The sequence below is a fragment of the Ursus americanus genome, chromosome 3, assembly GCF_024610735.1.
Source record: "Ursus americanus isolate L20-20 chromosome 3, mUrsAme1.1.p, whole genome shotgun sequence".
NCBI classification, from domain to species: domain Eukaryota; kingdom Metazoa; phylum Chordata; class Mammalia; order Carnivora; family Ursidae; genus Ursus; species Ursus americanus.
This window is the reverse complement of record NC_142129.1, coordinates 69,404,827-69,431,460: the sequence shown is the minus strand read 5'-3', so window position 1 is coordinate 69,431,460 and position 26,634 is coordinate 69,404,827. Positions and strand designations below refer to the sequence as shown.

The window sequence follows — 26,634 nt, the reverse complement described above, 5'->3', positions numbered from 1 at the left end:
AAAAATAAAAGGATTATCCATCATGACCAAGTGGGATTCATACCTGGGATGCAAGCGTGGTTCAACATTCGCAAATCAATCAGCGTGATACATCATATCAATAAGAAAAGACTCAGGAACTATATGATCCTCTCAATTGATGCAGAAAAAGCATTTGACAAAATACAGCATCCTTTCCTGATTAAAACCCTTCAGAGTGTAGGAATAGAGGGTACATTTCTCAATCTCATAAAAGCCATCTATGAAAAGCCTACCGCAAATATCATTCTCAATGGGGAAAAGCTGGAAGCCTTTCCCTTAAGATCAGGAACACAACAAGGATGCCCACTCTCGCCACTATTATTCAACATAGTACTAGAAGTCCTTGCAATGGCAGTCAGACAACAAAAAGGGATCAAAGGTATCCAAATCGGCAAAGAAGAATTTAAACTGTCTCTCTTCGCAGATGACATGATACTCTATATGGAAAACCCAAAAGAATCCATGCCCAAACTATTAGAAGTTATAGAGCAATTCAGTAATGTGGCGGGATACAAAATCAATGCTCAGAAATCAGTTGCATTTCTATACATGAACAATGAGACTGAAGAAAGAGAAATTAGGGAATCCATCCCATTTACAATAACACCAAAACCCATACATTACCTTGGAATTAATTTAACCAGAGACGTAAAGGGTCTATATTCTAGAAACTATAAATCACTATTGAAAGACTTTGAAGAAGACACAAAAAGATGGAAAAATATTCCATGCTCATGGATCGGAAGAATTAACATAGTTAAAATGTCCATGCTACCCAGAGCAATCTACACTTTCAGTGCTATCCTGATCAAAATACCGAGGACATTTTTCAAAGAACTGGAACAAATAGTCCTTAAATTTGTATGGAACCAGAAAAGGCCCCGAATCGCCAAGGAACTGTTGACAAGGAAAAACAAAGCTGGGGGCATCACAATGCCGGATTTCGAGCTGTACTACAAAGCTGTGATCACAAAGACAGCATGGTACTGGCACAAAAACAGACACATAGACCAATGGAACAGAATAGAGAGCCCAGAAATGGACCCTCAGCTCTTTGGGCAACTAATCTTTGATAAAGCAGGAAAAAACATCCGGTGGGAAAAAGACAGTCTCTTCAATAAATGGTGCTGGGAAAATTGGACAGCTACATGCAAAAGAATGAAACTTGACCACTCTCTCACACCATACACAAAGATAAACTCCAAATGGATGAAAGACCTCGATGTGAGACAGGAATCCATCAAAATCCTAGAGGAGAACATAGGCAGCAACCTCTACGACATCAGCCAAAGCAACCTTTTTCATGACACATCCCCAAAGGCAAGAGAAACAAAAGATAAAATGAATTTGTGGGACTTCATCAAGATTAAAAGTTTCTGCACATCCAAGGAAACAGTCAGAAAAACTAAGAGGCAGCCCACGGAATGGGAGAATATATTTGCAAATGACACTACAGATAAAGGACTGGTATCCAAGATCTACAAAGAACTTCTCAAACTCAATACACGAGAAACAAATAAACAAATCAAAAAATGGGCAGAAGATATGAACAGACACTTTTCCAATGAAGACATACAAAAGGCTAACAGACACATGAAAAAATGTTCAAAATCATTAGCCATCAAGGAAATTCAAATCAAAACCACACTGAGATACCACCTTACGCCAGTTAGAATGGCAAAAATAGACAAGGCAAGAAACAACAATTGTTGGAGAGGATGTGGAGAAAGGGGATCCCTCCTACATTGTTGGTGGGAATGCAAGTTGGTACAGCCACTCTGGAAAACCGTGTGGAGGTCCCTTAAAAAGTTAAAAATTGAGCTACCCTATGATCCAGCCATTGCACTACTGGGTGTTTACCCCAAAGATACAGACGTAGTGAAGAGAAGGGCCATATGCACCCCAATGTTCATAGCAGCAATGTCCACAATAGCTAAATTGTGGAAGGAGCCGAGATGCCCTTCAACAGATGACTGGATTAAGAAGTTGTGGTCCATATATACAATGGAATATTACTCAGCAATCAGAAAGAATGAGTTCTCAACATTTGCTACAACATGGACGGGACTGGAGGAGATAATGCTTAGTGAAATAAGTCAAGCAGAGAAAGACAACTATCATATGATTTCTCTCATCTATGGAACATAAGAACTAGAATGATCAGTAGGGGAAGAAAGGGATAAAGAAAGGGGGGGTAATCAGAAGGGGGAATGAAACATGAGAGACTATGGACTATGAGAAACAAACTGAGGGCTACAGAGGGGAGGGGGGTGGGGGAATGGGATAGACCGGTGATGGGCAGTAAGGAGGGCACATATTGCATGGTGCACTGGGTGTTATACACAACTAATGAATCATCGAGCCTTACATCGAAAACCGGGGATGTACTGTATGGTGACTAACATAATATAATAAAAAATCATTATTAATAAAAAAAAAAAGAAATATATAAGAAAATAAAAAAAAAATATGGGGCGCCTGGGTGGCACAGCGGTTAAGCGTCTGCCTTCGGCTCAGGGCGTGATCCCGGCGTTATGGGATCGAGCCCCACATCAGGCTCCTCTGCTGTGAGCCTGCTTCTTCCTCTCCCACTCCCCCTGCTTGTGTTCCCTCTCTCGCTGGCTATCTCTGTCTCTGTCAAATAAATAAATAAAAAATCTTTAAAAAAAAAAAAAAAAAGAAAAGAAAAAAAAAATAAAGCAAAAAATAAAATAAAATAAAATAAAAATAAAAGGATTATCCATCATGACCAAGTGGGATTCATACCTGGGATGCAAGCGTGGTTCAACATTCGCAAATCAATCAGCGTGATACATCATATCAATAAGAAAAGACTCAGGAACTATATGATCCTCTCAATTGATGCAGAAAAAGCATTTGACAAAATACAGCATCCTTTCCTGATTAAAACCCTTCAGAGTGTAGGAATAGAGGGTACATTTCTCAATCTCATAAAAGCCATCTATGAAAAGCCTACCGCAAATATCATTCTCAATGGGGAAAAGCTGGAAGCCTTTCCCTTAAGATCAGGAACACAACAAGGATGCCCACTCTCGCCACTATTATTCAACATAGTACTAGAAGTCCTTGCAATGGCAGTCAGACAACAAAAAGGGATCAAAGGTATCCAAATCGGCAAAGAAGAATTTAAACTGTCTCTCTTCGCAGATGACATGATACTCTATATGGAAAACCCAAAAGAATCCATGCCCAAACTATTAGAAGTTATAGAGCAATTCAGTAATGTGGCGGGATACAAAATCAATGCTCAGAAATCAGTTGCATTTCTATACATGAACAATGAGACTGAAGAAAGAGAAATTAGGGAATCCATCCCATTTACAATAACACCAAAACCCATACATTACCTTGGAATTAATTTAACCAGAGACGTAAAGGGTCTATATTCTAGAAACTATAAATCACTATTGAAAGACTTTGAAGAAGACACAAAAAGATGGAAAAATATTCCATGCTCATGGATCGGAAGAATTAACATAGTTAAAATGTCCATGCTACCCAGAGCAATCTACACTTTCAGTGCTATCCTGATCAAAATACCGAGGACATTTTTCAAAGAACTGGAACAAATAGTCCTTAAATTTGTATGGAACCAGAAAAGGCCCCGAATCGCCAAGGAACTGTTGACAAGGAAAAACAAAGCTGGGGGCATCACAATGCCGGATTTCGAGCTGTACTACAAAGCTGTGATCACAAAGACAGCATGGTACTGGCACAAAAACAGACACATAGACCAATGGAACAGAATAGAGAGCCCAGAAATGGACCCTCAGCTCTTTGGGCAACTAATCTTTGATAAAGCAGGAAAAAACATCCGGTGGGAAAAAGACAGTCTCTTCAATAAATGGTGCTGGGAAAATTGGACAGCTACATGCAAAAGAATGAAACTTGACCACTCTCTCACACCATACACAAAGATAAACTCCAAATGGATGAAAGACCTCGATGTGAGACAGGAATCCATCAAAATCCTAGAGGAGAACATAGGCAGCAATCTCTACGACATTGGCCAAAGCAACTTTTTTCATGACACATCTCCAAAGGCAAGAGAAACAAAAGATAAAATGAATTTGTGGGACTTCATCAAGATAAAAAGCTTCTGCACAGCCAAGGAAACATTAAAAAAAACTAAGAGGCAGCCCACAGAATGGGAGAATATATTTGCAAATGACACTACAGATAAAGGACTGGTATCCAAGATCTACAAAGAACTTCTCAAACTCAATACACAAGAAACAAATAAGCAAATCATAAAATGGGCAGAAGATATGAACAGACACTCTTCCAATGAAGACATACAAATAGCTAACAGACACATGAAAAAATGTTCAAAATCATTAGCCATCAGGGAAATTCAAATCAAAACCACACTAAGATACCACCTTATGCCAGTTAGAATGGCAAAAATTGACAAGGCAAGAAACAACAATTGTTGGAGAGGATGTGGAGAAAGGGGATCCCTCCTACATTGTTGGTGGGAATGCAAGTTGGTACAGCCACTCTGGAAAACAGTGTGGAGGTCCCTTAAAAAGTTAAAAATTGAGCTACCCTGTTACCCAGCCATGGCACTACTGGGTGTTTACCCCAAAGATACAGACGTAGTGAAGAGAAGGGCCATATGCACCCCAATGTTCATAGCAGCAATGTCCACAATAGCTAAATTGTGGAAGGAGCCGAGATGCCCTTCAACAGATGACTGGATTAAGAAGTTGTGGTCCATATATACAACGGAATATTACTCAGCTATCAGAAAGAACGAGTTCTCAACATTTGCAGCAACATGGACGGGACTGGAGGAGATAATGCTAAGTGAAATAAGTCAAGCAGAGAAAGACAATTATCATATGATTTCTCTCATCTATGGAACATAAGAACTAGGAAGATCGGTAGGGGAAGAAAGGGATAAAGAAAGGGGGGGTAATCAGAAGGGGGAATAAAGCATGAGAGACTATGGACTCTGAGAAACACACTGAGGGCTTCAGAGGGGAGGGGGTGGGGGAATGGGATAGGCTGGTGATGGGTAGTAAGGAGGGCACGTATTGCATGGTGCACTAGGTGTTCTACTCAACTAATGAATCATCGAACTTTACATCAAAAACCAGGGATGTCTGTATGGTGACTAACATAATATAATAAAAATAAATAAATAAATAAATAAGTAAGTAAATAAATAAATAAATAAAATTTAAAAATAAAATTAAATTAAAAAATAAAAAATAAAATAAAAGTTGTGTTTGCAATAGGCAGTATAAATTAAAAAATATGAAAAAATGTTTATATTTTTTTGAAAACACTTATATTGACAATTATGTATTTGTTTCAGTAAAGCTTTGGGATGTGTCATCTAGATACATTTCCGTAATATTTGCTTTTTATTGAGAAATACTACTGATATTGTCTGTGTTTTTAATTGGCATATCATTGGTATACTGTTACAGGAAATTTTGACGTTTCCTTAATGGTTCAGCCCCTCAAAATATGTGATAAAAATGAAAGCATTCTGGGTTTTACCTAGGCCTTCTTGGAAAATAAAATCCTACTTCTGTAATTTGCATCTGTAACATTGGAATGTTTGCTTCTAATAAGTCATTGTTTAGAAGATGCATAGTTTTGTATCAGGGTTCCTTGGGTAGAAATCCTTAAATTCCTACTCTGAATATCCAGAGTTTTTATCTTGCAAACACAATGTTGATCTGTTTTTTTAGATTTTCTGGGATGAGTATAGGCTAAAGGACATGATACTGAAGTGGTTATTTTGCAGTGGACAGTTTGCTCTTGATCTGAATAGATTTTAATGGTTTGTTGTACTTTTTTTTCCCCAAATGCATAGTTGCTGATTAATACATAAATTTGGGATTCAGGAGTTTGACTTATGCATTAAAGCATTTAAGTCCCGCAGTGTCTGGGTGGCTCAGTCAGTTAAGCGTCCGCCTTCAGCTCAGGACATGATCCTGGAGTCCTGGGATCAAGTCCCACATCGGGCTCCCTGCTCAGTGGAGAGTCTGCCTCTCCCTCTTCCTCTACTCCTCCCCCACTCGTGCTCATTCTCTCTCTTACTCACTCACTCTCTCTGAGATAAATAAAATCTTAAATAAACAAAAACAGAAACATTTAAGTCCCTTAACAGTTTGTAATGAAGTGAGGCATGGTATTTGTTATTCAATCAGAAGTAAGCACACTAACTTTAACTTCTCTTATAACTTTGAAACACTTAACTTTATAGTTACTATAGTAGTATTTTTGCCTTAAACCAATGAATAAATAAATATATTGTTCTCTATCTGAAATATGACTTCTTTTAAATCATTGCTCTTCTTCATTTCCAGTGTGATATTTGTATGTGCAGTATTTCTGTATTTGAAGACCCAGTGGATATGCCCTGCGGACATGACTTTTGTAGAGGATGTTGGGAGTCGTGAGTATATGTGCAACTTAGTATTTCTTACTGCATGATAGCACTCTGATTTGGTAATAAAATTGCCTGCTTTTGATATTTAATGATATGGATTATTCATACCGGTTTCAGAGTTGTGCTGAAATATATATACTTCACTGATAAGGAAGAATTTTTTTTTCTCATTTTTACATCTTCCTGGGTATTCAGTAAAATCATTTAATTTTCTTTAGCTTAATGGAAGGTACTTTTGATAACAAATCAGGTATATGGAAGTAAGTTTTCTTAGTATTTAATTTACATTACATCTAATGTAAATTTCAAGCCTACACCTAAGTATCAAGAATATATTCTAAGAATTTGTAAGCATTTGTTTTATGCTTTCTCTAAATTTTTGTGACAAATAATAGCCTTTGAAATCTATAAGAACATGTATGTTTAAAATTACTTTTCAATCAATTCAAAGGTTGATGTCTCTTCTACACATGGTTGGGTACAAATGGGAAATTTATTTTGTTTCTCATGTTTGTCTCTACCCTCCTTCCCATTATCTTGCCAAGATTTATACTCTCATACCATCCATTAACTTTGCTGTAATGTTGCACTTTTCAGTAGAGGTTTACAGACAAAACAAAGGAGAAGATCAATGTAATTAATGAGCAGTACAATATCATGTTATCTCTGAAGCATGTAAATCTACTGACTAATGACTGAAGCAATGTATGTCATTAGTAATTAAGGAAATCTTAAAACTCGGAAGATTTCAAACTATTCTTTTTCATGGAGTACCAAATACCAAGTTTAGGGAGCTGGGGAATCCCGTGTTGGGTGAGAGAACAAGAACCTGAGCAAATTTTCTGTTATTGTCCTAAACAGTTTTGTTGGAGTATAATTGACATATAATAAACTACATATTTAAAATAAATAATTCAATAAGCCTTGACATATGTACACACTCAAGAAACCATTAGCACAATCTAATGAATATATCCATTATCCCCAAAGGTTCCTCAATTCTCCTTGAAGTCCCTCCCACCCTTCTCTGTCTGCTTCCCTCATCCTCCCACCACCTTCCTCCAATTTTTTTAGATAACCACTCATCTTTCTGTCATTCTGGTTTCATTTTGAGTACATTTTCTTTGTTTTCTAAACCAGGAAAAGAGGGAAGATTTCATTTGGAGGGGAGAAATATTGCTTCTTAAAAAGTCAGAATAAATGAGAGTATCTGGTCATTCTTTTTAAAACATAGACTAGACTTTACTCTGAATCTAATTAGATAAAATCAAATCAGTACAGCTGATACAGGTAAGCTGATTGGCAAGGGTCAGGTATACAATCCAAAGCTAACTTTGACCTAGTTGTGGATGCAGAAGATTTTCCACAGATACATCACTTTATTTAGCTTAAAATTGTTAATTCTGTTGTATTAGGGAGTATTTTCTGGGTTCTACCAAGTTTTCTACTGTTGGCCATGGTTTCTATGTGAAAACTGAGCCTCCCCAAGGGATTTACTTGAATTTTTTTGAACTTCCTTTACCTCCCTCACCAAACTTATGTCACAGGAACCATCTCCCATACTCATCACAGACTAGCCATGGGAAGTTTATGGTAAGATTTAAATTTGAAAGATCTAATGATTATTTTCTGTGTTACTTTATCAACCTACGTAGTTTCTACCTAGGTTTCCCCCTCCTATCATCCTGCCAGTAGTTCTTGTCAAATCAAGCAGCAGGAAAACAAGTTCCAGGTTAGGTGATTTATACATTGATAAAACCATTTTTAAATTAATTGCAGTCCTTTCATAGGCATATAGAAAAGAAACTTCTTTGTTTAAGAAGCAAGGAAAAAATTTTAAAGGTCCTTAGATAGTTCAAAAATGCTCAATTTATTTTAGTCTTCCCTACTCCGTAAGGTCATCAATCCAGCCAGATGCTCTGAAGCGTCTGCTCCAAGGGCTTAAACGAAAGGGAAATTATTATTTTCTACCCAGCCTAGATTATTCTTCCTGCTACTTATTAGTTGTTGATTTAGGTAAGTGGTAACCTCCCTATGCCTCAAGTTCCTTATCTATAAAATGATGATAATAGTAAGTACATCATAGAGTTTTTATCAGTTTACTGTTAAATGGCTTACTGTATGAAAAATGCTTAAAACGAATAGGGCCTGGCACATAGTTACTACTCAATAAATGGTAGTTATTATCCTCTTCCTAAGGATGGTTGACCTACAAGATAAAAACATAGGTAAAGTCTGCCCCAGATTTCTCTCTGTCAACTTTTTTCCTTGACATGACAAGCTCACTTAATTCATTTTCCAGAAAAATCTACTATAAACCCAAGTCCAAGTAATCATTATTTGTGGTTGCTGTTTCAAATAAAAATAGTATCCCATGATAAACACAGGTAGGTCTACTTGTAGCTTGAACAATTTCTTAAGTGCTTTTCCTTGAGACAGCCACCATGCTTTGGTATGCAGCAGCAGAAATTCATTATGCTTCCTGACCATTGCTTTGCACGGAATACCCAAAAGATGTGTACTTGTGAGTTAAGATTTAATATAAAAAAATAAATCAATAAAATTTATTAATAACCAATAATTCATAATTTTTATTACTCCATCAAGGATATTCTTAAATGAAACTGGCCTTTTTTTTTTAACTGCAAGTGCCAAGCAGCGAAGAATATAAAGTCTACCAGTATAGTTTTAACACCACTGCCATGATTCATGCTAAGGCACTAGCAGTTTTACCTAAAAAATAAAAGTTTTAATACCATTATGAAAATAGTTTTGACCTCATTAACCCTCTGAAAAGTCTCAGGTCCACAAATCACACTTAGAGAACTGCTGCTCTAAAGTATTTCCCCTGCACACTTCATCCATCTTTATTTCTGCCAAATGGTTTTTCTCGACACAGAGAAATACAGGTAATTTTTACCTTATAACTAAGGTACAGAATGCCCTTCTGTTGGGATATGTTGGAGTTTTGTGGAGCATATGTGGTTTTTAAATCATATTGAAAAATAGAGGGTAAGATTTTAAATATGTTGAATTTTAAATGCATATGAGACATTTAAACAAAAGTCTTGTGTGTAGTCAAGATTTGTAGCTAAGGAGGGAGATCTGGGCTTTAAATTTCAGAGCCATTAGCATACAGGTGGTAGTTTAAGTTGGGAGTATTTAGATCACCCAGGAAGATCGAATGAAATGAGAAAGGGGGGGAAGAGTTTTGGTGTGAAAACTCTAGAAAACAGTAAAACATAAGTGATCAGGAGAGTAAAAAACACTGGTGAAAAAGATGAATAAGGAGCAACCAAAGGTAAGAAGAATACCAGGGGGAAAAATTTAAGTCCTAGAAGCCAGAGAAAAGAGAGAATCTGAAAGAGGGAACTGGTTAGCAGTGTCTGATGCTCCATAGAAGTCAAGGCAGATAAGAACTGAGAAGTCTTAAATCCTTGGGCTAATGGGTAGTCTTAATAGCCTTATTGAGAGCTGGCCATTCAGTGAAAAAGTGATAAAAGCCAGAGTGTTGCAGGTTGAAAAGTGAATGCGATGGACTTGAGGAAGGAATGACAAATCATCAAAATATTTTGTCAAGAAACTGATGTGAAAGGAAAGTGGAGCTAAAAAGGATCATTTAGTTGAGAAATGTTTCAGGGTAGGAAAAAACTTGAGCATATTGATTATGCCGAAGAAAAGACCCATGGGGGAGGGAGATAGGCAGAAAGACAGAGACATAGAGAAGGGATAGGTTTCTGGACTGTGCAAGTTCTGGAGCTGGCCAGAGTATTTACGGATTAGCTTGGGCAGTAAGCTCTCTTTCACTGAAATGAGTAGTGAGAAGAAGGCAAAGATAGCTAAGGATATGGCTGGGTTCGGGGTGTGGAAGGGAGAATATTAAGAGAGGGCTCTGTTTTCTTTGAAGTGCCAAGATGAAATTGTGGAAGAAGGTGGAAATGAACCAGAGGGAGCAGGTCTGATGAGGTCTCCGTTAGCTTGGTTTTGGGGGGGGAGGGGATTAGGTGCAGTTGAATTAAGACACTGAGAGAACCAAAGGAAAAATACTGCAGGCAAAATAGTCAAATTGTTGATGGTGATCACTAGAGACTGGTGACTTAGGTGCCTCGTTTTCCATTTTCTCTAGGTTTAAGTGTTAAATGACACTTCAAAAGCTAATTTGTTTCTTGTTTTTCCATAGGGAATAGTAATAACAATAAAAATAAAACCCTTGCTAAAATTTATAAATTCTTATTCTATGCCAGGCACCCTGCAAATATTCACACACATTATGTCATATAATCTGTGTAACAACCCCAAGAAATGCTTATTATTATCTGTATTTTACAGATAGTGAAACTGAGGGGCAGAACAGGTAAATAAATTGCTGAAGATCATATGACTTGTTAGTGGCAGACCTGGAATTCTCTAACTCAAAATCCTGCTCCTTAACCATTTAATTCACCTTGGGCTAGATTCCTGCCACTCTCCAGGATACCTTTTCCCTACTACCTCAACTAGTGTGCCTAGAGTAGGACATGCAACTTAATACTCATCTAAATGGAATTTAAGGAGAGAGTCTTTTCTTCAAAAAGGTGTGCTATCTTCCAGTGCCTCTCCCAAATTACTTGGATTATCCATGACTTAATTCTATATAATTGGTCCCTTTTCTTTAAAGGTACAGAATATCATGAATTGAATATAACCTTTCTAAACCACTCATTTCTGAAATTTTAATGTTAATGATTTTGTTTCAGACTTTTAGAGAGGATAAAGCAAAAGAAGAACATTGTAAAAAATACATATATAAAACATAAATACAAGTATATATATTCTTATATGTGTGTATATATGTATAAATGAATGAATGGTTGGGCAGGTAGTAAGTGTTCAGTAATGTTTGTGAATTTTATAAATCAGTGTATTACAATTGATACTTCATACTTTGTTCATTGTGTTATTTTAATTATACTCTTAACAGAAAATTCAGCATAAAGAAAAAATTCTTAGAATGTGCAAATAAATTATATTCTTCCTTTTTTTCTATCAATTGATAATTTTAATAGGTTTTTGAATCTGAAAATTCAAGAAGGTGAAGCTCACAACATTTTCTGCCCTGCATATGATTGCTTCCAACTTGTGCCTGTGGATATCATAGAAAGTGTAGTTTCTAAGGAGATGGACAAACGATATCTACAGTTTGATATTAAGGTATGCTGCCAGTTATCTGATTTCATTTTCATTTTATTTTTATTAAATCTGTATAACAGGTTTTATTTAATTGTTTTGTTTTATTTTTAAAAACACACAAAATAATGGACTCTGACTTTTGTCTCCCAGAAAAACTGCATGAAGGAATGGTGGCATTAATTAAAGTTTTCAGTTAAAGCATTTTTTTTTTTTGAAGATTTAATTTATTTATTTGAGAGAGAGAGGACATGCACAAGAGCCAGCAGGGGTGGGGAGGTCATGGCACAGAAGGAGAGGGAAAAGCAGACTCCCCACTAAGCAGGGAGCCCAACACTATGACCCGAGCCAAAGACAGATGCTTAACCAACTGACCCACTCAGGTGTCCCTATTATTTTTTTAAAGATTTTATTTATTGATTTTAGAGAGAGAGCACACACAGACATGCAAGTAGGGGGAGGGGCAGAGAAAGAGGGAGAATGAGAATCCCAAGCAGGTTCCACACTCAGCACAGAGCCCGACATGAGGCTTGATCTCACGACTCTGAGATCATGACCTGAGCCAAAACCAAGAGTTGGACACTTAACAACTGCTGAGCCACCCAGGGGCCCTAAAGCATTCTTTTATAATCATGGTAGATAAAATAAAAGTAAAAAATTGAAGTAGTAATTTACAAAAACAAAAAAACTTGTTCAAAACTATTTACCGACTGGTCTTTTATAACTGATCAAGACAGTGTTCAAAGTAAATAGTACCTATTTGCAGTTTTCCAAAAGACATATTTTAGACTTCTAAATGTAAATATTCAGAAGTAAAGATTATCAACTTGGAATGGGGTTTTTCAAAGAATAGTTTCATATAATGAATTATAATGTTTCCTTTTTTTTCTATATTTATTTTCATTTAAGAATTGTCCAGAAATATGTAAGTTATGTTCTTGTGTGGTTTAAAAATTATATTTTGGGGGTACCTGGGTGGCTCAGTCAGTTAAGTGTCCGACTCTTGATTTCAGCTCAGGTCATGATCTCCAGGTCATGCAATTGAGCCCCACGTCAGGCTCTGTGCTCAGAGGGGGGTCTCCTTAAGGTTTTCTCTCTCCCTCTGCCTTTGCCCCTCTCATAGGCATGTGTGCTTGCTCCTGCTCTCTCCCTAAAAAAAAAATTTATTCAGATTTTTTGAGGTCTAAACCCTATGACATATGAACTTTTCAAAAAGGTATCCTGCTGTTTTGTAACAAAGAAAGCATCATAATCTTGATTTTTATATTATTGGAGTGCCATTTAGAAATTTACAGTACTAATGCAACTAGTAATCATATAATTATTTTCCATCAGAAAGGCAGCATATTGTATGAGAAAACATTTTTAAATTAAACATTTTCTGTGTGAAAAGTTGCATTTTTACTTCATTATCATCTACCTGGTTTTTAGATTAAAGAAAACATAAATTTAAAATGTCATGTTGTTACTAAGGTAATTACCTCTTTTTTCCTTCTTACTAAATTCTATACTTTCTGGTACTATTTTAAGTGTCTCTTGAGACTGATTACTCCTTGTTTTTTAGTTCACCCTTTTTTTCCATCTAAAGTAAATTGACATGTTTCAACAGGCCTTCGTTGAAAATAATCCTGCCATTAAATGGTGTCCTACTCCAGGCTGTGAAAGAGCGGTCAGACTTACAAAACAAGGGTCAAATACATCTGGGTCTGATACACTCAGCTTTCCCTTGCTCAGAGCTCCTGCTGTGGACTGTGGAAAAGGACACCTCTTCTGCTGGTCAGTATAAGACAAGTTGGAATCAGCCTAATCACCCTTCTAACAGTTTTTAAAGAGACTTTGCACCTTGAATTAGGCCTTTAGAGTGTAGTATATTTGATATCATTCTTATTAATTAAAAAAAATGTGTGATGAGTAGTCATAGTTTATATTTATTGTGTCCTTGATGTGTACCAAGCTTTATGCCAGATATTTTCATATATTGAATTCTCCCAACAATGCTGCTATGAGTCGAGTGTTGTTATTATACCCATTTTACAGATAAAGAATCTCAGGCATAGAGAAGTTGCCCGGGGTTATGCAGCTAAGAAATGGCAAAAATGGGATTAGAGCCCAGCTCTGATTCCAGAGCCCATGCACTTAAACTCTAGTAACAAATTGCTGAGAATAGATTAGAACATGTTAAGAACTTTACTTTTTTTCTTAAAATTGAAGACTCCAGCAGTGATTCTTAACCATGGATGCCCAGAATTAACTAAGACCCATTTTCCCAAATTTTCATCATAGGCCCCAACAAATAAGATTTTGATTTAGTAGGTTTTGATGTAGGGCCCCTAAAAAGAAGCTTGTAGGTGGTTCTAATGCACAGTCCTAGTTAAGAATCACTTTGTGTGTCTTGTGTTTTTTAACTATATGTCCGACATCAGCATTTAACTATATGTCTGCCTGTCAGCATTCTGCTTTATTCAGAGTAGATTCGATGATAATTAACCATTGTTTTTTTTTTTAGGTAATTAAATGATCAGAAAAAGAAATAGTGTTTGTTCTCCTTTTTTCTCATTTCCAGATTTATCACATATGCAATGGTATACTTTAGATGGATATAGGACTCTATTTATTTACTTACCAGAAACCAAAGTCAAATTATAGCACTGCTAAATAGTAAAAAGGCATAGTTAGGGAAATATTCCTACCCTGAAAGGTCTATTTCTTACCCTCATCAACATTATCATTAGCTAAAAATATTTCTTGAATTGCCAGTCTATGTATAGCACTGAACTCTCTAGGTCAGGTGTCAGAAAACTACTGTCCCTACCAATTTTTATTGGAACACAGCCACACCATTTGTGCCAATTTATTTTTTGTGGCTGCTTTCAGGCCATGGCAGCATTACATAGTTCCGACAGAAACCATATGGCGTACAAAACCCAAAATATTTACCATTTGGTTCTTTACAGAAAAGTTTGCTAGACTCCTGTGCTCTAGGTACTTGAATGAAATGATTAATGAAAGAAAAATCACATTGACTACTTTGATGGCGAAATCAGACTCAGCAAGTAAAATACAACAGAATATTGAATAATAGATTACATCCACATGCCTTACGGTAATTTTTCAAAACATTTACAAGACAAATTCATAATTTTTAGTTTTACAAGTTTTACTATTTGCTGATTGGTTCTTAACTCCACCTTACTACCTCACCAGAAGAGGTCGGGATCCAGCTCAGAAGTGACAAGTGAGTTAATAAATTTATATGAGCTTAATAGTTCATAAATAAATAGTCCTTAAATGAATATGAACCCACTTTACTGTAACATAAGAATACTAAAGTAAAAAAAATAAATAAAAGGAGCTTCCTTTTTGAGTTAGTATGGAGTTTCTTCAAAAACTTAAGCTCACATGCCCTAAGGCATCCCACTGTGTGCACCCTGTGCATCTAAAATGGTACTAATCAGGGGTGCCTAGGCAGCTCAGTCGGTTAAGTGACTGACTTCGGCTCAGGTCATGATCTCAGGGTCCTGGGATGGAGTCCTTTGTCATAGGCTCCACACTCAGTGGGGAGTCTGCTTGCCCCACCCCCCACTTGTGCACACACGCGCGCACGGCTCTCTCTTTTTCTCCCCTCGTGCACTCTCTTTCTCTCCCTCTTGTTCTCTCTCTCTCAAGTAAATAAATAAAATCTTTATTTAAAAAAAGCCTAAAAGGGGGTGCCTGTGTGGCTCAGTCAGTTAAGCATCTGCCTTTGGCTGGGCTCATGATGCTGGAGTCCCCTGATGGAGCCCTGCCTGGGGCTCCCCGCACAGTAGACAGTCTGCTTCTCCCTCTGTCCTTTACCCTGCTCGTACTCTCTCTACCCCTTCTCTCAAATAAATGAATAAAACCTTTAAAAATTAAAAAATAAATTTAAGAAGCTGAAAAAAATAAAACAAAATGAATAGTACTAATCATGTATTATCCTTGGGAAAATTGAGAAAAGTTATCACATAAATCGAATTCTGAGTTCTCTGTTCATGTAAACATCCTGATTGAAAAAGGCTGATTTAGAGGATTGGTAGAGAAGCTACAAAAATGGAAAATATAAATTAGTAAAACATTTAGAAGATAAGGAGAAGAAAGCATTTCCTAAGATCAGAGAATAATAAAGTTTTGAAGGGAAAAGAAGAACCTGTGATTAGCATTGTCTTCTTAAGCTCCGTGGTTTCTGTGGTCTGGCTTTTACTAGTTTTTACTAGTAAACCTTTGTATGTTGCAGGTAATAAGTTTGGTTTGACTAAACATGACAAAACTAGTGGAAAAAACTACCAATATAGGTTAGACTCTAAAAGCTATATGAATGAATCTATAAACATATATGATGCTATAAATGTACATTTCTAGACCAGTATTTGGAGAAATATATTCACTTATTCTTTCTCACACCCCAAAATATCGGGCTGCCTATACTCAAGATTCTTTGGAGACGATACACCAAGACCACAGGCCCTCTTTTGAATTTTATCCTAGTTCAGGGGATCTGTGAATGGCCACATGGATTCAAGGTCACATTTGGTAATTATTTACTCTTTCTCCATTCATAAGGGTAGTAGAGAGTTCAGCAAATAGAATCGTTTTCTGGACTAACAATTCTAAATCTAAATCCTTTTCTAGGATTTTTACATTGCCTGCTGCACCTCTCTAGGCATTAATTTGCAGTCTGTGTTTTTACATTCTTCCTACTTTTATTCATGTAGTAAAAGAGGTTTGCCTAAATCAGAAATTTCTAAAAATTAAAAAAAAATAAATTCTAAGAATTCTACTGCCCTTATCTATTTAATAGAGAGGCAAAATCTGCTGTATGGGAAAGGAAGCTTTCTCAGAGACATCTTCATAAAATAAAGGCATATGATTCTTGGTTTTGCTTCTTTCTTTCCCCAGAAAGCTCAGAAATATTCTCTAAAGATGATTACAAAAACCACAAGAAAAGGCAATAATAGTTCCTTCTTTTAAAGAGCTTCGTGTGACAGAATGAGTTGAGAGCCATCCTCAAGGGATGTGTGCCTGAATATAACTAAATATATTTATCAGTAGGAGGGAAGGTGGGAGTAGACATTTCCCTTCCCACCTCAGTGTAGCCCTTTCTCTTGTAACTTGTTCACCCACCACTTCTTTGCCCTTATTAACTGAACCTAGAATGCTTTCTCCCCCTAGCCTATATAATTATATTTTGTCTGATTTGACTGTGTTGTCCTGGACAGTGTTCGTAACTTGAGCCAGTGACCATCTCCCCTCTGTTTTTATTAAGTAGAATATGCTACTATGTAACTTCTGTGCCCTGTGAACAAACGCGAAGTCTTTCTTTTCTGAGGCAACTCTTTAAAGATTTGCTCCCTGAGGCGCCTGGGTGGCTCAGTTGGTTAATAGTTTGACTCTTGATTTTGGCTCAGGTCACCTCAGGGTCCTGGAATCAAGCCCCAGATCAGACTCTGCTCTCAGTGCGGAGTCTGCTTGTCCCTCTCCTCCTTTCCCTCCCCCCGTTTGCACTATCTCTAAAATAAATAAATAAAATCTTTTAAAAAATAAATATACTTTTTAAAAATAAAAAATAAAGATTTGTTGTCAAAAATACTTCTTAATACCACCCAAATTCTAATCTATGAGGAGAAGAACTTAAATTTAACGTTAGGTATAGTGGTCATTTCTCTCCTGTATCACCTCAGAGTATCCCCAGTCCCTTTAATCACCAGTGTTGCCTCTGGAAATAGAGACTTAAATGGAATTCATCTCTTCTAAATCTGTAGACAGCCAAATATATTTTAAAGTTATTCAATATAATTGACCGGCATGAATATTCTAAACAATAATATTCTGTGGTTTTAAAAATATATCACCCAGCTGTGGAACATCTATTTACTGAACTATGCAAAGAAACCTTTAAAGTAGTGTCACCATCACCATGAAACAAATTGAACCCAGTAAGATTTGGATTATAGAGATACAACTGATGAGAAATCACAGCATCAGGTTTCTAGTCCATTGAAGTTTCCGGTGAATCAGAGTACAATGTGCAGACTTGTCAGGTATTTCGGGAAATTTCCCAAGTGAATGTGCATTAGTGCATTAATATTGTTATCAACTTGTTCTGTTTTCCTCCAATACCCACAATAAAGATTTTGATAAAACTTACTCTCCTGTTAGGCTTATGAATCTTGATTGAGTTAAAGCACAGTTTCATGCTTCATCTCCTCCACAGACTTCAGACAGTGGACTCTTTAAGAGTCCTCTGGGCAAAATAAATGTTGTTCTTGTTTGTGGGCCCTAATAGTTGAATCTCATTTTCGCTTGCAAAATTAGAGTCTCGGTTCCTTAGCTTAATAGCTCTGGTTCTGGAAGAAGATTTTTCCAGACTGGCAGCATTTAGCTATTTAAGTATCAGAGCCCTGCAGACAAGCAGAACCTATTCCCCAGCTTGTCGTAGGCTCAGAAATGAGACATATTTATTTGATCAAAATTGATCGTAAGACCCTGTTTAAATATCATGTCTACTCTATACAAAGTATCATACTCATCTAAATAAATACTGTTGAAAGTTCAATATATCAAGTTTCAGTGGAGCACATGATTGTCATTAATTGGGAGACACAGGGCCTACATTTGAGACTTAACTGCCGCTAACTAGCTGTGTGACTTGATGATAAACAAGCATCCTCTCTTATAGTACAGTAATACAGTTGAAGCCTTTGTAACTGATGCAATCAGCACAAAATGTAAGCCAAACTATTTGGCTTCAAATCTCAGCTCATCTGCTTGCTTTCTGTGTGACCTTTGGCAGAGTGCTGAGCCTCTCCATGCCTGTAAATTGGGGATAATAGTACTGATTTCAAAGAAGTGTTGTGTGGATTAAATGAGTCGGTACATGTAAGGAATTACAACATTGCCTGGTATACTAAAAAATATTCTTGTATGTTTGGGGGGGGCAGGGGATGAGGCAGAGGGAAAGGAAGAGAATCTTAAGCAGGCTCCACACCCAGTATGGAGCCTGATGTGGGACTCAATCTCACAACCCTGAGCCAAATTCAAGAGTTGGAAGCTTAACTGACTGAGCCACCGAGGCACCCCAAAAATACTAGTTTTTTAAAATTATAATTTTTAGTTAATTTGTTAATTAAGGGGAAAAGTTGTCTAAAGGAGGAGAATCATAAAATGAGGATTTCTACTTACTCAGGATGGGTCATTAATAAAGTTCTAAAATGGCAGTGAACTGAAATTGTCAACTTTTTTTTTTAAGAAGGAGGTGTTACTTTTTTTTTACTAATAAACATGTAATATGATAAAAATTGTTACAACGCCAATCATATTACCATACATAAATGTATCAAAGTGGCACACTGTATACTTTAAATTCACACAATGTTACATGTCAGATTTATCAAAAAAAATTTGGAAAGGCAAAACTTTTAAGATTTTATTTATTTATTAGAGAAAAAGAGCACAAGTAGGGGGAGCGGCAGGCCAAGCGAGATGGAGAAGCAGGCTCCCTGCTGAGCAGAGAGCCTGATGTAGGGCTCAGTCTCAGGACCCTGGGAATCATGATCCGAGCCAAAGGCAGACACTTTAACTGACTGAGCCACCCAGGTACCCCAAGAAAAAAAATTTTTAATTAAAAGCTTACATAAATGAAGTGTTTCAGATCATGCTTCCAAAATATGTTCTAATATTTTATAATAAATTTTCCCACCTACTGATTTTTTTAATTCCGTTAATTAACATACAATATATTATTAGTTTCAGAGGTAGAGGTCAGTGATTCATCAGTCTTATATAACACCCAGTGCTCATTACATCACATGCCCTCCTTAATGGCTATCACCCAGTTACTCCATCTCTCCATCCCTCTCCCCGCCAGCAACCCTCAGTTTGTTTCCTATGATTAAGAGTCTTTATGGTTTGTCTCCTTCCCTGATTTCATCTTGTTTTATTTTTTCCTCTCCCCCCTATGATCCTCTGTTTTGTTTCTTAAATTCCACATCTGAGTGAGATCATATAATTGCCTTTCTCTGACTTTTTTGCTTAGCATCATATCCTCTAGTTCCATGCACATCGTTGCAAATGGCAAGACTTCATTTTTTTGATGGCTGAGTAGTAGTCCATTGTGTGTATATATGTGTGTGTGTGTGTGTGTATATATATATATATATATATATATATATATATATATATATATATATATACACACATCTTTTTTATCCATTCATCTGTCTGTGGACATCTGGGCTCTTTCCACAGTTTGGCTATTGTGGACATTGCTGCTATAAACTTTGGGGTGCAGGTGCCCCTTTGGATCACTATATTTGTATCTTTGGCGTAAATACCCAGTAGTGCAGAAATTGTCAACTTCTTGGTAGGAATTTCCCATCAGGTTATGAAACTTTAGTAAAAGGTTTTTCCTTTTCCAGAATCCTTTGTAGCCAGTGTATATTCCTGCCAGTGGTTGTGCATATTCAAATTTTTTCAAGGAAAGAGCCATTCCTCAATCTCTTGATATTAGTTAACTGTGATAGTTGGACAGGGTTAAGGATTTTATATTAGACAATCTTTTTTTTTCCTTTATAATGAAGCACTTTTCCCCTTATGAAGCACTTCACCCACTCTATTGGTGTGTCTAAATTTCAGTTGACTGCGAGGCAAAATTCCTCTTAAAATTACCTTGTTTTTAGTGACATTTTGAGGTACAGTCTCAACAATAGGTACTAGGTCTGTCAGAATACTTGTCACCAATCATCTGTATCTTGGTTAAAACTCTTCAGGAATTTAGCTTTACAGTATCTACAGAACATTCCAGTCTCTTTATTACTTGTCTCAGAATAACGTCTCTCCCTACATATGGCATAATTCAGATTATCAGTCACATAATGTCCAGTAGCATTGTTATTACCATACTTTAAAGTAGTTGGGCTTGTTTTCCCAAATACCTTAGTTTTAAAAGGCAACCTCTAGCTCCCTTTTTAATTTATAGTCCTTACTCTGATTTTTTATATAAAAAGCCTCTCCTTTTTATACCCATTCTTAACATTGCACTGGAAACTGCCATCGAGTTATAACATTCAGAAGTGATCCTGCTGATGGGGCTAGCACCTGAGGAAACAGCAGCTGTGTGTCCTCCTGTGAGGTTCTGGAAAAGAAAATCTTGCTATGTAATGCAACGCAGCCTCAGAGACCAAGAATACCAGTAAACAATTATGGCGTTTTGAAGAAATACAATTTATTTTTTCAGACTCCGTTTGAAAACATTGGGTTTTCCTCTCCACCGCCTCCCCCACTCAGTATTTTCTCAGTTTTGTCAGAAAATGTCCGAACACCAGAGCCAGTCATATTGGTATTGATTCTAGTAGGGAAAAAACATTCAATGTGCTGTTTAATCTTCAGGGGGAGAACTCTTAAAATTAATGGAAATAATTTATTTCATTGACTTCATTTGTTTTAGATACTGAAGATATGGAATTACACCTAATTTTTTTTTAATAAGTCATGAGAAATCTAGATTCTGTATTCCTACATGTATTCTCAAGCACCATATGGAAACACTGTTCCTAGATCTGTGGCATACTTTTTACTCTGGTATATGCTAGTATATGTGCCAAATTAAAATTAACAGTTATCACAGATATGCCTTACATTTCCAGGAAGCAGAGTTTATTTTAATATATACCAAAGCGAATGTAATATATCTACTTCCATTTTTTAACTTCCATTTTTAATCAACTCATTATTTTTTGAATGACTGTTAAGTTACCAATAAATTACTAAAAAATGTTATAAAACCACAGTTATGGAAAAGATTTCCCAAATAGTAATGTCAGAAATTGAAGCACACCAAATTACCCTTTCAAGATAATTGGTGTTTTTCTTTCTTCAAAACATTTTTAAGTATATAATTCAGTGGTATTAAGTACATTCCTAATGTTGTACAACCATTTCCTATACATTTACAGAACTTTTACCTCATACCAAACAGAAACTCTAACCATTAAGCAAAAACTCCCCATCCTCCCTTGCCCCATAGCTCCTGGTAACCACCATTCTACTTTCTGTCTCTGTGAATTCCCTATTCTGGATATTTAATGTAAGTGGAACCATACGATAGTTTTCCTTTTGTTTCTGACTTATTACACTTAGCATAATGTCTCAAGATTCATCCATGTTGTAGCATAAATCAGAATTTCATTCCTTTTTATGGCCTACTAATATTCCTCTGTGTGTGTGTGTGTATGTGTGTGTGTGTGTGTGTGTGTACCACATTTTATTTATCTGCTCATTTGTTGATGGACACATGGGTTGTTAACAATATTCTGGCTGTTGTGAATAATACTGTTGTGAACATTGCTGAGAAAATTTTAGTCAATGCTTTCAATTCTTTTAGGTATATCCTTAGGAGTGGAATTGATAGATCATGTAGTAATTCTATGTCTTTTATTTTGAGGAACTACCAAACTTTTCCATAACAACTGCATCATTTTAGATTCCTACCAGCAAGGGTTCCAGTTTCTCCACATCCTTCCCAACACTTGTTGTCTTCCAGTTTTTTAATAGTAGCTATTTTAATGGGCTTGAAGTAGAATTGTTACATTCTTTTTTTTTTAAGATTTTATTTATTAGAGAGAGCACAAGTTGGGGGGAGAGGGAGAGGGAGAAGCAGACTTCCCACTGAGCAGGGAGCCTGACATGGGGCTTGATTCCAGGACCCCGAAATCATAACCTGAGCCAAAAGCAGATGCTTAACCAACTGAGCCCCCCAGGTACCCTGTTAACATTCTTAATATAGTAAAGTGTTACTTTTTAGTTTGTAAGACTGCCTGCATCCGCAGGTGTCTTAATAGACTTAATCTTTGCAAATAAGATCTTTGTTTAAAATAACATATCATGATGGTGATAATGATGATGACACCTACAGATTAGGCTTTTCTTCCCCCCGCCCCCATGATATTTTGTTATTTACTGTAAAATTTCCTTTGTACTACAGAATATACCATCATATTGAATTAAAATAAGTAATTTTTAAAGGCTTTACCCCTTTTGAATGTTGATTTTTATTTTTTATTTTTATTTATTTTTTTAAGATTTTATTTATTTATTGGACAGAAAGAGACACAGTGAGAGGGGAACACCAGCAGGGGGAGTGGGAGAGTTAACGACTGAGCCACCCAGGTGCCCCTGATTTTTATATAGCTATAGAAAGAATGTAAAATCAAGTTAACTAATGATTAGTTGATATGTTCTTTATTATTTAAATCAAACTTTGCCAAATTCCAGTGAAACAGAAAATTGGGATTCAGCAAACTCAAAAGTAAATTAGATTGCCCTGTTACTTGGGGATTTTAAGGTGAAAGTAACAACAAGAATGTGATGTAATCAAAAGAAAGGTAGAGTAGAGGGGTGCCTGGGTGGCTCAGCCATTAAGCATCTGCCTTTGGCTCAGGTCATGATCCCAGGGTCCTGGGATCAAGCCCCACACCAGGCTCCCTGCTCGGCAGAAAGCCTGTTTCTCCCTCTCACACTCCGCTTGCTTGTGTTCCCTTTCTTGCTGTCTCTGTCAAATAAATAAAATATTTAAAAAAAAGAAAGGTAGAGTAGCCATCCTTCTATCACTCAAACTAGATTTTAAACCAAAGACTGTAGTAAGAGATGAAGAAGGACACTATATCATAATAAAGGGGGTCTATCCAACAACAAGATCTAATGATTGTAAATATTTATGCCCCTAATTTGAGAGGAGCCAAATATGTAAGTCAATTAATAACAAAGAAACTCAATGATAATACAATAATAGTAGGGGACTTCAGCACCCCATTCACAGCAGTGGACAGATCATCTAAGCAGAAGGTGAGCAAGGAAACAAGGGCTTCGAATGACACACTGGACCAGATGGACTTAACAGATATATTCAGAGCATTTTACCCTAAAGCAGCAGAATGTACATTCTTTTCAAGTGCACGTGGAACATTCTCCAGAGTAGATCACATACTGGGTCACAAATCAGGTCTCAACCAGTACAAAAAGATTGAAATCATACCATACCTATTTTCAGACCACAATGCTATGAAACTTGAAGTTAACCACAAGGAAAAATTTGGAAGGACCACAAATACATGGAGATCAAAGAACATTCTACTAAAGAATGAATGAGTCAGCCAGGAAATCAAAGAATTTTTTAAAAACATGGAAGCAAATGAAAGTGAAAACAACAGTTCAAAATCTTTGACATGAAGCAAAGGCAGTCCTAAGAGGAAAGTATATAGTAATATAGACCTTCCTCAAGAAGCAAGAAAAGTCTCAAATATACAACCTAATCTTACATCTAAAGGAGCTGGGAAAAGAACAGCAAATACAGCCTAAATACAGCAGGAAAAGATAAATAATAAAGATTAGATGAGAAATCAATGATATAGAAATCAAAAAAACAGGACAGATCAACAAAACTAGGAGCTGGTTCTTTGAAAGAATAAGATCGATAAACCCCTGGCCAGGCTTATCAAAAAGAAAAGAGGAAGGACTCAAATAAATAAAATCATGAATGAAAAAGGAGAGATCACAGTCAACACTGCAGAAATACCAACAATTAGAATATTATGAGCAGTTACATGCCAACAAATCAGGCAATCCAGAAGAAATTAATGCATTTCTAGAAACCTAAACTACTGCAACTGAAACAGGAAGAAATAGAAAACCAGAACAGACCCATAACCAGCAAAGAAATTAAAGCAGTCATCAAAAATTTCCCAACAAAAAAGGGCCCAAGGCCAGACGGCTTCCCAGGGGAATTCTACCAAACATTTAAGGAAGAATTAATACCTGTTCTTCTGAAGTTGTTACAAAAAATAGAAATGGAAGGAAAACTTCCGAACTCATTCTGTGAGGCCAGCATTACCTTGATCCCAAAACCAGATAAAGACCCCAGTAAAAGGAGAATTATAGATGCAGATGAATATCCCTGATGAATATGGATGCAGAAATTCCCACCAAGATACTAGCCAATAGGATGCAACAGTACATTAAAAGGATTATTCACCACAACCAAGTGGGATTTATTCCCGGGCTGTAGGGATACTTCAACATCCACAATCAATCAGTGTGATACACTGTATTACTAATAGGATAAGAACCATATGAACCATATGATAAAAAGTATTTGACAAAGTACAGCATCCTTTCTTGATAAAAACCCTCCACCATGTAGGGAGAGAGGGAACATTTCTCAACATCATAAAAGCCATATAAGAAAGACCCACAGCAAATATCCTCAGAGGAGAGAAACAGAGCTTTTCCCCTAATATCAGGGACACGACAGGGATGTCCACTCTCACCACTGTTGTTCATCATTGTAGTGGAAGTCCTAGCCTCAGCAATCAGACAGCAAAAAGAAATAAAAGGCATCCAAATCAGCAAAGAAGTCAAACTTTCACTCTTCACAGATGACAGGGTACTCTGTGGAAAACCCAAAAGACCCCAGGAAAAAATTGCTAGAACTGATAAAGGAATTCAGCAAAGTTGCAAGGTATAAAAGCAACACACAGAAGCCTGTTGCATTCCTATACACTAACAGTGAAACAACAGGAAGAGAAATCAAGGAATCGATCCCATTTACAATTGCACCAAAAACCATTAGATACCTAGGAATAGAAGCTAACCAAAGAGATAAAAGATCTGTACTCAGAAAACTATGGAACACTTAATGAAAGAAATTGAGGAAGACACAAAGAAATGGAAAAACATTCCATGCTCATGAAGTGGAAGAACAAATATTGTTAAAATGTCTGTGCTACCCAAAGCAATCTACACGTTCAGTGCAATCCCTATCAAAATACTACCAGCATTTTTCACAGAGCTGAAACAATCCTAAAATTTGTATGGAGCCAGAAAAAAGACCTCAAATAGCCAAACGAATACTGAAAAAGAAAAAGCTGACATCACAATTCTGGACTTCAAGCTGTATTACAAAGCTATAATCATCAAGACAGGATGGTACTGGCACAAAAACAGACACATAGGTCAGTGGAACAGAATAGAGAACCCAGAAATGGACCCTCAACTCTGTGGTCAACTAATCATTGACAAAGCAGGAAAAAATATCCAGTGGAAAAAAGACAGTCTCTCCAGCAAACGATGTTCAGAAGATTGGATAGCCACATGCAGAAAAATGAAACTGGACCACTTTCGTACAGCATACACAAAAACAAATTCAAAATGGATGAAAGACCTAAATGTGAGACAGGAATCCATCAAAATCCTAGTGGAGAACAGAGGCAGCAACCTCTTTGAACTGTGGCTGCAGCAACTTCTTGCTAGACACGTCTCCAAAAGCAAGCGAAACAAAAGCAAAAATGAACTATTGGGATTTCATCAGGATAAAAAGCTTTTGCTTGGCAAAGTAAATAACCAACAAAACTAAAAGACAACCTACAGAATGGGAGAAGATATTTGCAAATGACATATCAGATAAAGGGCTAATATCCAAAATCTATAAAGAATTTATCAAACTCAACACCCAAAAAACAAAAAATTCAGTCAAGAAATGGGTAGAAGACATGAACAGACATTTCTCCAAAGAAGGCATACAGATGACCAATAAACACATGAAAAATGCTCAACATCACTCAGGGAAATAACGATCAAAACCACAATGAGATACCACCTCACACCAGTCAGAATGGCTAAAATTAACAACTCAGGAAACAACAGATATTGAAGATGTGAAGGAAAGGGAACCCTCTTACAGTGTTTGGTGGGAATGCAAGCTGGTGCAGCCACTCTGGAAGACAGTATGGAGGTTCCTCAAAAAGTTGAAAATATAGCTACCCAATGACCTAGCATTGCACTATTAGGTATTTATTGTAAGTATACAAACATAGTGATCCGAAGAGGCACCTGCACCCCAATGTTTATAGCAGCAATGTCCACAATACCCAAACTGTGGAAAGAGCCCAAATGTCCATTGACGGATGATTGGATAAAGAAGAGGTGGTATATTTATACCATGGAATATT

At 36.7% G+C, this 26,634-nt stretch overlaps 1 protein-coding gene across 4 annotated transcripts in view; it reads left to right on the top strand.

Moving 5' to 3' along the window:
* The window catches only part of ANKIB1 (ankyrin repeat and IBR domain containing 1), a 165,207-nt gene that overhangs the window by 106,373 nt on the left and 32,200 nt on the right, over window positions 1-26,634 (top strand). For all 4 annotated transcript variants that reach the window (XM_045793273.2, XM_045793271.2, XM_045793272.2 and 1 more), the window contains exons 7-9: window positions 6,369-6,457; window positions 11,497-11,641; window positions 13,227-13,393. In XM_045793273.2, coding sequence (XP_045649229.2) covers window positions 6,369-6,457; window positions 11,497-11,641; window positions 13,227-13,393 — 401 coding nt within the window. The remainder of the gene's footprint in view (window positions 1-6,368; window positions 6,458-11,496; window positions 11,642-13,226; window positions 13,394-26,634) is intronic.